Source organism: Carassius carassius, chromosome 19 (genome assembly GCF_963082965.1).
Source record: "Carassius carassius chromosome 19, fCarCar2.1, whole genome shotgun sequence".
Lineage (NCBI taxonomy): Eukaryota > Metazoa > Chordata > Actinopteri > Cypriniformes > Cyprinidae > Carassius > Carassius carassius.
Window position 1 is genome coordinate 19,231,926 of NC_081773.1, and position 14,254 is coordinate 19,246,179.

Sequence of the window (14,254 nt, forward strand, 5' to 3'; positions counted from 1 at the left end):
GCCCCTAGGGACTGCGTTCCACCTCCTTTGAAGCCCCAATTCTGAGCTTGACTGTTTTCTTTGCTGTCATGACTGCTGGCTTCCTACTTGGGCTGACCCTACGGCCCTGGCCTCGGTACATCAGAACACAGACTTGCAAAACACCTTTCCGACATTAACTACAGAGGACTCAGAGGAACGAAAGGCCATGATCCGGTCCTCAAGACAAGTATGTTAGATATCGCGAAAGGCGGGTAAACAAACACACTAACAAAAACCATTGGCCTATGGAGTGTGTGACTCAAGATAACATTTTAAAAGGCAATTTGTTGCGATGTCCACAGTGGGGTACTTTCTTGGTGGATGGCCAAGAGTAAAATACTTTGCAATTACAAAGTTTAACAGACTAATAAATAGAGGCCCAGCTGACATAACATGAGGTCAAAGATGAAAGTCGAGTTAGTGGATATGTTCCATATGTCTTGAGCCTACAGTTACACATGACAAACTCATTTGAGCCAGTTAAGAAACCACAGTCTTGACCTTAAATGCTATAATGTGGCCAGAATGGAAGCACTGTGTGCATCTACAGCATCTATATGCATTCATAAAGAACAAAAGTGAAAGATAATAATATGATTAATTACTTTATTTAGTTATGTAGAGAACGTACAAAGACTTGTGTGGCATGCAGTTATGAAAAACAGTGTTATCCAACAGTCCTTTGCCGCTGCTCCAGTTTGCGTTTTAGCATGCTGTAGTTTTCCTTGGTCCCTGGAGCGCTGGGATCCAGTCGAAGAGACAGTTCATAGTGCCGCTTTGCTAAGTCTAGTTTTCCCCAACGGTGATACAGAACAGCTGCAAGAGCACAAAAAAATGACCCGTCACTTAAATCAAGGGACTGAACAGTACCTCAGCATTGGTCCCCAGTGAATGGGAGAAGAATCATAGCCATTTCGCTTTGTTTATTGATTCAGTTGCATCGATTTATGCCTGTATCGTGTAACATTGCAGGAGTCAAAACTTGCACAACTGTTTTCTGTGACAATACTGAAGTGCCAGCGGGATTCTGGGAGACTTACCAAGATTGCCATGGCAACTGGCAACGTTTGGGTTGATCTTCAGAGCGTTAAGAAAGAATCCTTCCGACTCCTGAGAGAAAAAGGAACATTGGTTATTATAAAGAAATAGTCGGAGTAACATTTTCATAAAAAAGGCAGCATCACATGGACAAATGTTTGTTTTAACCTTGTACTTTTCTTGTTTCCCAAGGACATTGGCGAGGGAGAACATGATGGTGTGATCTTTTGGCAATATCTTTAATGCTTCCTTTCCAATCAGCTCAGCCTGAGCAAGATTTCCTGTAATGAAATATAACATGAACTGTTACCTTGCTAAGACACAACATATTACTATTGCTGATTAAGTTATGAATGATAACTCAAACTACTGGGGCTTTTACTTTTTTTAAATAATTTAGACTTAATGATTCTTGGCAGAATTGCCTCTATTTATGTCTACTGCCTACATTTTTCTACTGAAATCTTAGAATCTTTAATATTAATATTGCTTTGTCCTATAGAAAGGCACTTCCTCAAGGTTTCATTTTCTCACAATTTCCATACACTGCACTGGAAGTTGAGATGGCCAATAAGGCTAGTGCATTCATGGTGTTCATTACACTGAAAGAGGAATCCAAGTGATATCAATGGACCAGAATATCATAGTGACTTGGGGATGGCCTCCACCTAGCATCCACTCAGAATATCCTAACAAACACCAAGCAACCACAGAAAACCCCAGCAATGTGCTAAAATTAACTCTTAGAGCTATTCCTCTTGCACAGTAGAAACGTGTTTGTTGCGTGCCAGAACACTTCCAATCACTAAAATTGACCAATTATATAAAAAAAAAAAAAAAACTACAAAAGAACTGTGAGGGAGCAAATTGTTTACATTTTTATAAATAGTTCTAAATTCACAAAAGGACAAGCGTATAGTAGTAATTCTGTGATTTCTGTTGACTGTGCAGAGCGGATTGCTCTGGTGTGTCAGCAGCCTCCAGGAGAGAGTTTTTCAACTCCACACATGGGTGATTCTTTTAGTTTCCTAATTAGAGGGCAACACAAGGGCTACTGACTTATTGATCTGGATGTCAAAACTCCCTCTGACCACAGACTCAGATAGATCTTCTCTCACCGGCTGGCCCTTAACAAATTCATGAGCTGCTGAGGATTCTTCCTCACCGCTGAAACCTAAACATGACTCATGTTTTATGTTTGCACACTTTCTTGATGTGTTTTCAGTTTAATATTATAGGGAAAGAACAGCAGTAGAAAGCATGTCCCAATTCACTTTTTGCAATCATTAGCTTATGTTTGGGAGGGTATTTGAGATCAAGTGAGGCTGGAAAAAGCAGAGGGAGATGATGATGGTGCCAGAATGTTTTTTGTTTTGTTTTTTTTTTGGCAAAGAAAATGGACCGTGCCAAGACTCTCCAGGGAGGGCCAACCTGCCTGGGAGACGCGTTTGAATAAACGGCTTCTGTCAGGGAATCACGCCATTCTCCACACGGCAGGGAAGAGTGGCTTTAAAACAACACACAAGGCTTTTAATACATAAATTTCAAGCATTGCTGATTCTTGCTCTTCCGGTCTAATCATGTTGGGTTCTAATGCCGGCATTTCCTGGAAAGGACATCCTTTATTAATCTTGTAACATCGCTTCAGAATGGAAACTTTTGAAAAAATGTTTCTCAGCATCATAAAAACACAAGCTACAAATATATGCATAACAGTATGGTTTACTGACCGTAATAGGTTTAACCAAAGTAAAAAAAGGCAATTTTTTATAGGGCTGGGCAAGAAAAATTTGCGATAAATGTTTGCAATATATGTGCAATTAGTTTGCCAGTGATACAAATCAAGAAACATTGTAAATAACAGTGATTTTAGTGTATTTTTTTAATTATTAATTCCATTAGTTTTTCCAAAGGCAGACATTCATGACAAAATGCAGAAAACGCTGATTCTGTGGTTCATTTGCATCACCCAAAAATGTTCACAAATGTTCCAAAAATGTTTTGTGACATTTTTCAAATATATATATTATATAAATGCATTTTAAAACAGTTTATGTTTTATCACCAAGTCTGTTATACTTTCTGAACTATATTGTAGTATGTGCTCTTTATATCACGCAAAGAAAAATATTAAAAGGTAATTTGATAATTTAAGAAAAAGCCAAGTTATCCATCCCTGTAGGGTCTCTGATGAGAGAAAGGGGTGAAGATGGGGTGCAAGAGTTAATTGTTGTAAAGGGTGAACTAATTATGCAGCATGGCCCCATGTGGCAGCGTGCACCTGACGCTCAGCATCTGCAGAATGGAAGTTCACACCTCTCTCTCCCTCTATCTCACACACAGATATGAGCCACGGCTATACTTGGGACACCAGATGAAAACGACAAGGCGGGAAGATTTGGGAGAAGGCCAAGATCATCTGTTTACCCCCAAGGGCAGGGTCAAGGTCATGTTTAATGAGAACACTCACTCAGTTTAAGCATACATGACTGCCCCTGTCTGAACATAATTCAGATCTACACTGTATTACTATACTGTGATATATGCAAAAGATAATAAACAGTCAGCTAACTGCACATTATTCTGCTTATACCACATTATATTGCTTATTATACCATATAAAAGCAAATAAACATGAAATATTGAATTCAGTTGAAATTATTATATGTTAAGTGAGATAATACGTTGCTATGTAGGCACAGGGAGCCTAGGATAATGGCTAATTATAAAGTTTAGTGGTCCGTGGAACTGAAAAAAATAGCCAATCAGATTCAAGTATTTCAGCCGACATCTACGGTAATTAAGAGAAGTATATCAGCTGTAAGTACACAAATTTACACTATTTGTGAAAGTATGCACTAGCCTTTTAATAAATCGCGTTCCGTTTACACCTTACCAGTGTTGTCCAACAATATGACCATGTTGTTCCACGCCAGGCTGTGGTCAGGCTTTAGCATGGTGGCGTTCCTCCAGGCGTTCAGTGCGTCAATGCTACGGTTCAGGTCTGCATACTGGAGATAAAACAGACAAGCACCAATCAAACAATGGCCCAGTGTGCGTCAAGGACAAAGATCCTCCCCAAAAAATTATCATGCCTTACAATTCCATTTTTTTAATACATTTTATTATTTTAAATAGGAGAAGAAGGGCAGGGAAATGATGCAGATTCGAATTTGCATTTTCTGCATAATCAACAAGGCTAAACATGTGAGAAGAAAGTGCATTAATCACTATGGCACATCTTTGATAACAATGCTTTGATAATTCATGGAGTAAAGAAATAAAAAACCTTCATTACCTTCATCAAAATAGCATGTCATTACACATCATAATGGGCCATATTTAGAGTGGAATAGCCAATTTCTTGCCATAATAAATTGCACCATGTTGGTTTTTATGCACAGGAAGGATGAACATAATAGCCCAAGACAAAATCACCCTAGACATGTTAAAAATCCACACTGTAATACTACTGAAACTGATGTTTAAAATATGGGGTAATTTAATAAGTAGGAAAACATGCTTTAAATGTTTTGAATGCTTTATTCAAATTACAGAGAAAACACAGCACTTACCAGACGTCCCAAGTTGTAATAACAGTCTGGGTATTTCTTCCTGAATCGAATTGCATTCCAATAGCTCTGTTCAGCCTCATCAAACTTTTTCAGACTGTTCTGCACAATACCCAAATTCATCCAAGCTGCAGCAAAATCAGGCCTAATCCAATCAAAAAAATAATAAAATTAAAACAAAAACAAAAAAACAGCAGAATTGAATAAAGGTTACACAACTAAACACAATAAATATGAACTAAAAATCTTCACTCACTGGATATAAACCGCAGCTGACAGGAGCACTTCAGCTTCCTTTAACTCATTTCTTTCTTTTAAAATGTTGCCAAGATTGTTCATGGCATGAACATACTTGGGGTGTAATCTGTACACGTGTAGACAAAAAGTGAACCCTAACTTATTTCATATAATACACAATAGATCACACTGCTTAAAGTGCTGCAAGACAGAAGAACTGCCAAACTGAATATGACAGAATCATGATTTTTTTTTTTTACCTCACTGCCTCCCTGTAGTACTTGACTGCAGCACTCTGGTTGCCTCTGTCAGCAAGGTTTTTGCCAACATTATAATGCACCTGTGCAAGGGAGGAGGAAGTTAGAGATCTCATCAAGCTAATGAAGTCACTGGTGTGCAAAACTGGACTGAATACAATTGAGAACAAATATTTGATTTGCTTTTCTGTTATTTTTTATTTAGTCATTTAGCTGATGCTTCAAATTCAAATGGACTCAAAGTGCACTTATTACATGTTCAGTTCCTCTGGAGAAAGCTGATGTTGAGAGTCTTGCTCAAGGCATTTTGTGTGTTGACGGATATGCTGAAGTTATTGAAATGGATTTCACGAATGCAGTGGAGTTAAACTGCAGCATGACGGGGGGAGGTGTGCGGTCTCACCTTGGCGTTCAGTGGGCAGACAGACAGGGCGCTGGTGAAGAGACTCTGTTCAGACCTCCACTGTTGACTGCGCTGTGCAGAGCGAGCCACGTTCACACACAGCAGCGTCAACGTGGCCGCTCTCACCAGCCTCTGCGGTTATCCCACAGACACGAGACGTGAACACAAACTCAATGGAACATTAGTTACAGTGAATTATGGTCTGATGGTGAATATTAGGAGGTGATAAGTGGGAAATTGCTGTAGAACAGACCACATACCTTGTGTTTCTTCCAGTGGCAGCTACAGTAGCCCACAGCGTAGGCCAGTATGAGGCAGTAGCCCGCTGAGGAGAGGTACAGTACCCGCTCGGCTATCACAAAACCCACCCTGAAGAACAGATTACTGGCTGGCAGGAACGGAATAACCAGCAGTACAAGGCCAAATGTCAGAGTCCTAAAAACACACAGAGAATAATATACCATACACATTTTTTTTTAAGAAAGGTATACTTTTATTCAGATGGAATATATATATAAGAGTAAGTAAATATGATTAGATGATTTAATGATGATTGATCCATTAAAATAAATCTTATGGGAGAATTACATTATGGCAACTGTATAAAAATAAATGCCTGAACAACAACGAGGCATTCTTTTACAAATCATCACACACATTTTTCCATGTTTAGACAAAGCATGTTTCGCTTTGCTGGTCTTACCTTCTTTTATTGTTGTCCTGTGAGCACAGAGCTTGGTATACTAAGCCCATCAGACAGCACCACAGCAAAAGAGGCCAGAAAATCCTCCAATCAGTAGCTGATTTGATCAAAGGTACACAGCCCATTGACCAATCAAAACACAGCCACCAAGGACACAGCAGCAGCCAGGCATTTAAGGAGTAGTAGTAATTATAGTTCACAATCTGAGAAAAGAGAGAGCGGAAGGAGTATGTGCAAAAAATATGACTGTCTGGGGTAAAAATTACTACTAAAACTGTATACTAAATATTAATTTCAGGTTAGACTAGGGTTGTCAGAATGACATAATTTTGATTTGTCAGTACCGGTACAATTTCAGCTTCGAAGGGGCCATTCAAAAACCCAAACTGAAAGGACTGCTTACCCTCAAGATGACATTTTCAGCAAAGGATGCTGGGTTATCCACCTCAGTGAAAGATGGAGGCCCAGTTCCCATGATTCTCCACCTCGCGTACAAAAGGAAGGAACCACCAAGAAAAAGAAGAGCTAACCTCATAATCAAACCACTCCTCACCAACCCACCAATCTGGGTGGAAAAGAGAAAGTATAAATCAATCCAAAGTTTGTTTTGGGTCCAAAGAGTGACACCCTGTGAATAAGTCACTTACATCAGCTGATTTTCTCCTGGAAAGCAGCTGGTGAGCGAGCTCATAGATATTCAGATTGCAGACCATGAGAATATCATAAGCAGCATTTACTCCCTTAACACACAGAAGAAAAGGACTAAGATATTTTATGGATGACCAAAGCTCTGTATTGTAAAAATAGATGAGAGATAATCTAACAAGTATGTGCTTATTGCATATTACCTTATTTGACCTGCAGCTCTCTCAAATGTATGCATATTTTTACTCACCAAAACCGTAATGCCTTGCTCCTTGCACAGCATTGCGACAGCACAAAGAAGAATGCTGCCAAATATCCACAATACTGAGAACTTTTTATCACCACCTACAGGGAGAAATTCAAGAATCTCTACACTTAAACTGTATGCTTAACGCAAACTAAGATATTCAGTGAGATCCTAACATGCAGTGTCTGTAAAGAATTAATTAATTACCAACTTGCAATGAGTCCTCGAACAAGATAAGATTTTAAGCTTCAAATACCAAACAAAGAAACCATAAATGTATCCTTAAAGAAGTCCATAAATTAATCATGAACTAATCATTATGATCTTTTCGATGAATTGGAGGATCCATTTCACAAAAATCTGATTTATTTGTTCACAAACTCAGCAATTCAATGATCTGTATATCAGCCCACTGTACTGAAAATTATCATTGAATAATGACTTAAAGGGTTAGTTCAACCAATAATCAAAATTATGTAATTAATAACTCACCCTCATGTCGTTCCAAACCAGTGAGACCTCCGTTCATCTTTGGAACACAGTTTAAGAGAGCTCTCAGTCCCTCCATTGAAACTGTGTACGGTATACTGTCCATGTCCAGAAAGGTAAGAAAAAGTAGTCCATGTGACATCATGGGGTCAGTTAGAATATTTTGAAGCATCGAAAATATATTTTGGTCCAAAAATAGCAAAATCTACGACTTTATTCATCAATGTCTTCTCTTCAATGTTTGTTGTGAGAGAGTTCAAAACAAAGCAGTTTGTGATATCCGGTTCGCGAACGAATCATTCGATGTAACCGGATCTTTTTGAACCAGTTCACCAAATCGAACTGAATCGTTTAAAACGGTTCGCGTCTCCAATACGCATTAATCCACAAATAACTTAAGCTGTTAACTTTTTTAATGTGGCTGACACTCCTTCTGAGTTAAAAAAACCAATATCCCGGAGTAATTCATTTACTCAAACAGTACACTGACTGAACTGCTGTGAAGAGAGAACTGAAGATGAACATCGAGCCGAGCCAGATAATGAGCGAAGCATTGACTCGTTCATGAGTCAAGTACCGGTTGCATCAGTTTTCGGATCACCAGTAGTTCTTTCGGACAGTTCGATTCAATAAACCGGTTGAAGAAAACGGTTCACCGGTTCTTTTGCGCTCGATGTAATGGCGGCATTGGCGATGATTGCCCTTGATTCAAGCCTTCGGTTTACCTGGGCTCATAAAATTAGCAGAATCAGTTCAGAATCAATCACCAATAGAATCAGTTAGGTTCAGGCGTTCTGTGTGTCAGTCTGCTTCACGCTGAATCACACATGCGCAGTATCATCAGCTCCTCGGTTCTCGAATCGGATGCGTCTGACAGAAACGGTTCTTGACTCGTGAACGAGTCAATGTTTTGCTCATTATCTGGCTCGGCTCGGTGTTCATCTTCAGTTCTCTCTTCACAGCAGTTCAGTCAGTGTACTGTTTGAGTAAATGAATTACTCCGGGATATTGGTTTGTTTGAACTCAGAGGGAGTGTCAGCAACATTAAAAAAAGTTAACAGCTTAAGTCATTTGTGGATAAATGCATATTGGAGACACGAACCATTTAAAACGATTCAGTTCGATTTGGTGAACTGGTTCAAAAAGATCCAGTTACAGCGAATGATTTGTTCGAGAAACGGATATCGCAAACTGCTTTGTTTTGAACTCTCTCACAACAGACACGGAAGAGAAGACAATGTTGAATAAAGTCGTAGTTTTTGCTATTTTTTGGACCAAAATGTATTTTCAATGCATTAAAAATTCTAACTGACCCTCTGATGTCACATGGACTACTTTGATGATGTTTTTCTTACCTTTCCGGACATGGACAGTAGATCGTACACACAGTTTCAATGGAGGGACTGAGAGCTCTTGGACTAAATCTAAAATATTTTTAACTGTGTTCCAAAGATAAACGGAGGTCTTACGGGTTTGCAATGACATGAGGGTGAGTTATTAATTACATAATTTTGATTATTGGGTGAACTAAGCCTTTAAATTCCAGTCTGTTTCACATATAAAGCTTTTGTAAGGCTTCAGAAGACTTGCAATACAGTGGCAAAGTTTAATGGACCACTTATATGATGCTTTTGTTTACTTTTTGGAAAACCTCAGTTCCCAAGCAGAGACCAAACGAGCAACCAGTGCAATTTTCAAAATTTCTCCCATTTAAACAATCTAATGATTGTGGATTTATAAAAGCTGTGCCATAATAACTGTATCAGTGTCTAGTGCATGAGTTTATCGACTGACCTTGAAATGCTTTGCAGTAAACCAGAAAAGAGAGCTGAAAAAAGAGGGCACATAACAAATCTGCTCTGCCAACAATGCCAGCCACCTACAAGACAGAGAGCCAACAGAGGAGATTATTCAAGATCAACTCCAACTAAATACTTTTAGAGAGCTAAAAGACACTGTCTCATTAAGCAGTATCCATCTTCAAGTGGGTCACGACCATGAAATCCACCCCAAAGGCAATCGTTTTTAACAGCAGCTACGTTTTACACCGAAACAAATGAAATCCTGCTTAGACATTAAAGGCAAAAAAACAGTTGCATAAAAACATCCTTCGCCGGCCTTTCGTCTGTGAAATTGCCTGTATTTCTTGCAGTGTCAAATTAACGGTGAAGGCAGGAGTCAGCACTCATTACAGAACTGCAGTCGGCCCTGGCTGGAGTCCTGGGGCCATGTTCTTTGATTCATCCCGTAGGCCCAAGTCAGTGGTCTCTCTGAACCTCACCCCCTCAAAGTCCAGGGCTGGTCTTTCTGAACCTGATTAAAGAGCAGCTACCAGAGCATTGGCAGACTCTACCATGCTCGGATGCATCCATGGCAGGGCAAAGCTGTTAATAGCCATGGCTGACTGTAGAGCCCACCTATGCGATGCACACCAGCTGCGTGAAGCTTTCTTCTCCACAGGCCTTGTAATGTATATTTCATGCAACATCAATGAACATTGTGATATGGAGCATTGTAGTCGGAGATTGTTTACCGGGCAGAGACGGCCTGCTGAATCACGTCTTCCCACTCTACTTACACTTTCCGTGTGAACTGGATGTGCAGCAAAGAAGAGCGCAGCCAGGAAGGAAGCTTTTGGAGAAAGACTGAGTTTCGCCCCTCTTCCGTCTTGAACCGGGCCGCCAATTAATATTGCAAACACATCGATCATTAACACAGAAATAACACAGTGGAGGGCAACGTTGAGCATGTGGAAGCCAATCGGATGCAGTCCACCAGCCAAGAGGTAGTTGATCCTGCAAAAATATGTAACAGCCATAAATCGCAAGGATTAAAACTAACTTTTGACTTGTGCAACAATCACAAATGTTTTGTATATTTCTGAAACATTAAACAGCAGAAATACAATGGCATACAGAAATCCTGTTATACCACCTCAGCTTTATGGTTGAGGTGGTATAACGGGCCATTACTGATGCAAAACGATGTCATTCTCATTAACAGCATGCAGGACATGAATTATGCCCCCTGTATAGATTCCTCACAGTTGCAGTCAAATGCCAAAGACAATTCTAAAACGAGTTTGAAAAAAAGCAATATATGCATCCAATTTTAATGTCAATTATTGTGGCATTCAGTGAGGAAGCACTCGGGGGACCTCTTTTGATTTCCCACTGAGAATAAAATTACAAGTCCACACATCTAATACATGCAAAGAGGTTTGACAATATTCACTATAAGCACGTTGGACTATTACCTTGTGTTAATCATCAGTCACACAGCAGTAATTGAAAGACTCTTTTGTCTTTGTGGTGAACATACCTGAAGGTCAGGACGGTCAGCGGCCGGTAGGATTTGTGACTGGAGTTGCTACTTAAGTTACTTCCCCAAAAGTCATTTTTCCAGATGTTACTCAGTGGAGTGTCAGGATTCAAATCCTATCAAAAAATGAGAGAGTAAACCTGTTAAGACAATGTCTAAATACTGCAAAAAAGGGGCAAATATCATGTACTATTAAAGTAGTGACATGATTTGTATGTTGAAACAACAAAAAAACAATATGCATGTTTAAATGGACAGTATACCTGAAAAGGAAATTCCATTATCATTTACTCAAACAGAATGTCAAAGGTTTTTTTTTTTTTGTCATGTGATGAAACTGAATAGTGACCATGGCCACTCCTTGGTCCCCTTCCATTGTCATTGTATGAAAAACTACATTTACTTGTCTTTGAAATTAATGTCAGAATTTAGATTTTTAGGTAAACTATTTCTTTCATAATAAACATCTATACAAATAAATAAATAACCTAGATTGAGGGTGATACCTTGTTATTGATGATGGCTTCTGAATCATCAAAGACAAAGTCCCCATCATAGCTGTTTATGAAACAGATCAGGGCAACAAAGGCAGTGACCAGCCGGGAGTGCAAGGGTCCCAGTTTTGGTAGGGGAATGTGATGATCCCAGTAAGGCTCAGAAAGCACCATCTTTCATGTGGTTTTTGTTCATTCTGACCCACCACTGTGTTGCAGAACAAAGAAAGCAGGTGGAAGGTTAAAACAGCAAACTTAACACTCCAAAAATAAGACTTCAAAAATAAGAAGCAAACATCTTGCGAGAAAGGCGCACGGACTGCAACATACCTAGTGTATGCACTACAGATCTGTTAGAAAAGGCGGTGTAACATCTAAGCACAGTTGCATGTTTTGCTGCATAGCTGTACACACAGATGTATGCAATGCATAGCAACCGGCTGTTAAAGTGAGCAAAGGATACGAAACCATTCACGCTTTCTACGTTATCTATTCATATATTTTGCTCGCGCGACAATGACGACCGTCAAAACACGATTTACAAAAAATAATAATACAAACGTGCACTGACGTCAATAACTGTCTGCCCGTCGACGAGAAAGATTTACAATCTGTTGAAGACGAGCAATACAAGCTTTAAATCACCGGTGTCAACTAAATACGAAAAATAGAAAATAAAGGCTTAATACGTGGCTAAACGATGGCTGATCCCTGTACGAGCCTCTCGTCTGTACTTCCTGCTAGCGCGCGAAGAATAGACCGACCGTGTGACGTCACGTGACCTGAGCCAGCCGACTGGATATAATGTGAGGAAAAAACTGCACAGTTGATGGTTACATGACAGGAAATGTCAAGCAGTGAATCGGAGCGATATTGTGTGCTTCATCTAAAAAAAAAGAAAAAAAGAAAAACAAGATACTGGGCAATGTTTAATTGTTAACAATATAGGCCGCTACATAATGTAAATGCTTACTGTATGTTAACTTTATAAACATATGAGCACAAGATGGCAGTCAAAAGTGACATGGTGGATCAGCATGTGATCCAGCAATCCAAACTGAAGGTGTACGAGTTGAGAAATTAAATTTAAGAGTGCACCCTTAAATTTCTCTGTTCAAAATAAGCAAATAATACAAATAAGCACCGAAAAGGATGAAAAGATAAACATTTGGAAGCAGCAGCAGAAAGTAAACAAACTATTTGCATCCATAGAGGTGTCACTATTAAGAGTAGTAGGCTACTATTGGGACAATTAAAGAAATAGGTCACCCAAAAATGACATTTTGCTGAAAATGTACCTACCCTCATTATCCAAGATGTAGTTTGTTTCTTCATCGTAACAGATTTGAAGAAATTTAGAGTCATCCAAGCATCACTTGCTCATCACTGGATCCTGGTGCCGTCCAAATTAGAGTCAATAAACGTCTCGAGAGAAATGAAAAGCTGCATGTTTGTGAGAAATAAATCCATCATTAAGCCATTTTAACTTAAAACCATCACTTCTGCCCCCAAGTCTGTCCAAAGTTGTCCATCAACATATTTGTTTAGAATTTAGTTTAGATCAAGTTAGATTTGATATCTGCACATTTCTCTCCTAATTCAGATGAGACTTTTTTTGTTGTTGTTTTTCTTTTCTTTTTTTTTACTGTAGAAAGCAACATTATGGATAGAAGACTTGTATTTAAGCTGGAAGCAATGGTTTAAAGTTAAAACCCCATTAAATATGGATTTGTTTATGACATACACACAGCTTTTCACTTTACAAGACCTTAATTGATAGATTTGAGTCTATTTGAGTTTTATTAGCTGTTTGGATTCTCAATCTGATGGCACCCATTCACTGCAGAGGATCCTTTAGTGAGCAAAGATGTAATGCTGTATTTCTCCAAATCTGATGAAAAACAAATTCTTTTATTTTCTGCGTGGCCTGAGGGTGAGTACATTTTCCTCAAATTAAAATTTTGGGGTGAACTATTTCTTTAAAAAACATATAGTATGATAATACAACTGTATGAGTCATACAGTGCTGCCAATCACAGCTGGAGAATTGCAGAGTGTTGTTGAATCTTCGGATTAGAATAAATAAATAAATCATACAGCCCCTACATCACCACATGTTGTTCAAATCGGTTTCAAGAAAGAAAAAAAAACTCCTGGCTCATCCAAAAACAAACTCCAGCATATTAAGTTGTCAGACATGACTGGGAAGTCAAATATAGCATATATTTATAACGTATATAGTTTTCAGTAAACCCACCAGATGGATTTGGTGCAAACAGGGATAAAAAGTACCCCATGTCCATGTTTAAATATGGATCTATAATGTTGTTGGCCTGTTTTTCTGCCGGAGGTCCTGGACATGTTGTTCAGATGCATAAACCTCTAAAGATAAAACCTCTAAACCTGACTGCATCTGTGAGAAATCTTGAACTGAAGAACTATTGACTGAAGAGCTGCTATTCTGAAGGATCTGGAGAGATTCTGGATGAAGGAATGGTCTCTGATCTTTTGTCAAGTGTTCTCCAAACTCATCAGGCATTATAGGAGAAAACTCAGAACTGTTATTTTGGGAAAAGGACATTCCAATAATTGGGTGCCAATAACTGTTGCTAACGTAAACTAGGGGAAACATTTATTTCATAATGTGAGTTTCCCCCACTATCCATTGTTTTAGTTCAGTGAAAGGTTAGACTTATGTAAATGTTTTGAATGAAAGATCAAAAGGATAAAAAAATACAGATTTATTTTCACACCTTTTACCAAGGGGGCCAATATTAGTAGGCAGCACTGTGCAATTAGAATTCAAACCTATGAAAATTGTTTGGAT

At 38.9% G+C, this 14,254-nt stretch overlaps 1 protein-coding gene across 1 annotated transcript; it reads right to left on the minus strand.

The window, feature by feature from the left end:
- Window positions 1-617: 617 nt before the first annotated feature.
- LOC132095304 (protein O-mannosyl-transferase TMTC4-like) lies at window positions 618-11,658 on the minus strand. Its single transcript, XM_059500155.1, has 17 exons — window positions 11,440-11,658; window positions 10,934-11,049; window positions 10,191-10,407; window positions 9,407-9,491; window positions 7,127-7,221; window positions 6,879-6,971; window positions 6,635-6,796; window positions 6,232-6,434; window positions 5,789-5,963; window positions 5,529-5,660; window positions 5,129-5,208; window positions 4,888-4,995; window positions 4,635-4,776; window positions 3,956-4,070; window positions 1,228-1,340; window positions 1,062-1,131; window positions 618-837 (listed from the first exon to the last, which is right to left on the minus strand). The coding sequence occupies exons 1-17, from the start codon at window positions 11,599-11,601 to the stop codon at window positions 689-691; spliced, it is 2,217 nt and encodes a 738-aa protein (XP_059356138.1). The 5' UTR covers window positions 11,602-11,658; the 3' UTR covers window positions 618-688.
- Window positions 11,659-14,254: the final 2,596 nt, after the last annotated feature.

Bases quoted from the DNA above. Each gene is read 5' to 3' on its own strand.
- LOC132095304 (XM_059500155.1), bottom strand. From the start codon at position 11,601: ATGGTGCTTTCTGAGCCTTACTGGGATCATCACATTCCCCTACCAAAA. The intron at 6,797-6,878 runs GTAAGTGACTTA...TTTTCCACCCAG, and splicing joins CCAGGAGAAAATCAGCTGAT to ATTGGTGGGTTGGTGAGGAG. The intron at 4,777-4,887 runs GTGAGTGAAGAT...TGATTGGATTAG, and splicing joins TCAGCTGCGGTTTATATCCA to GCCTGATTTTGCTGCAGCTT.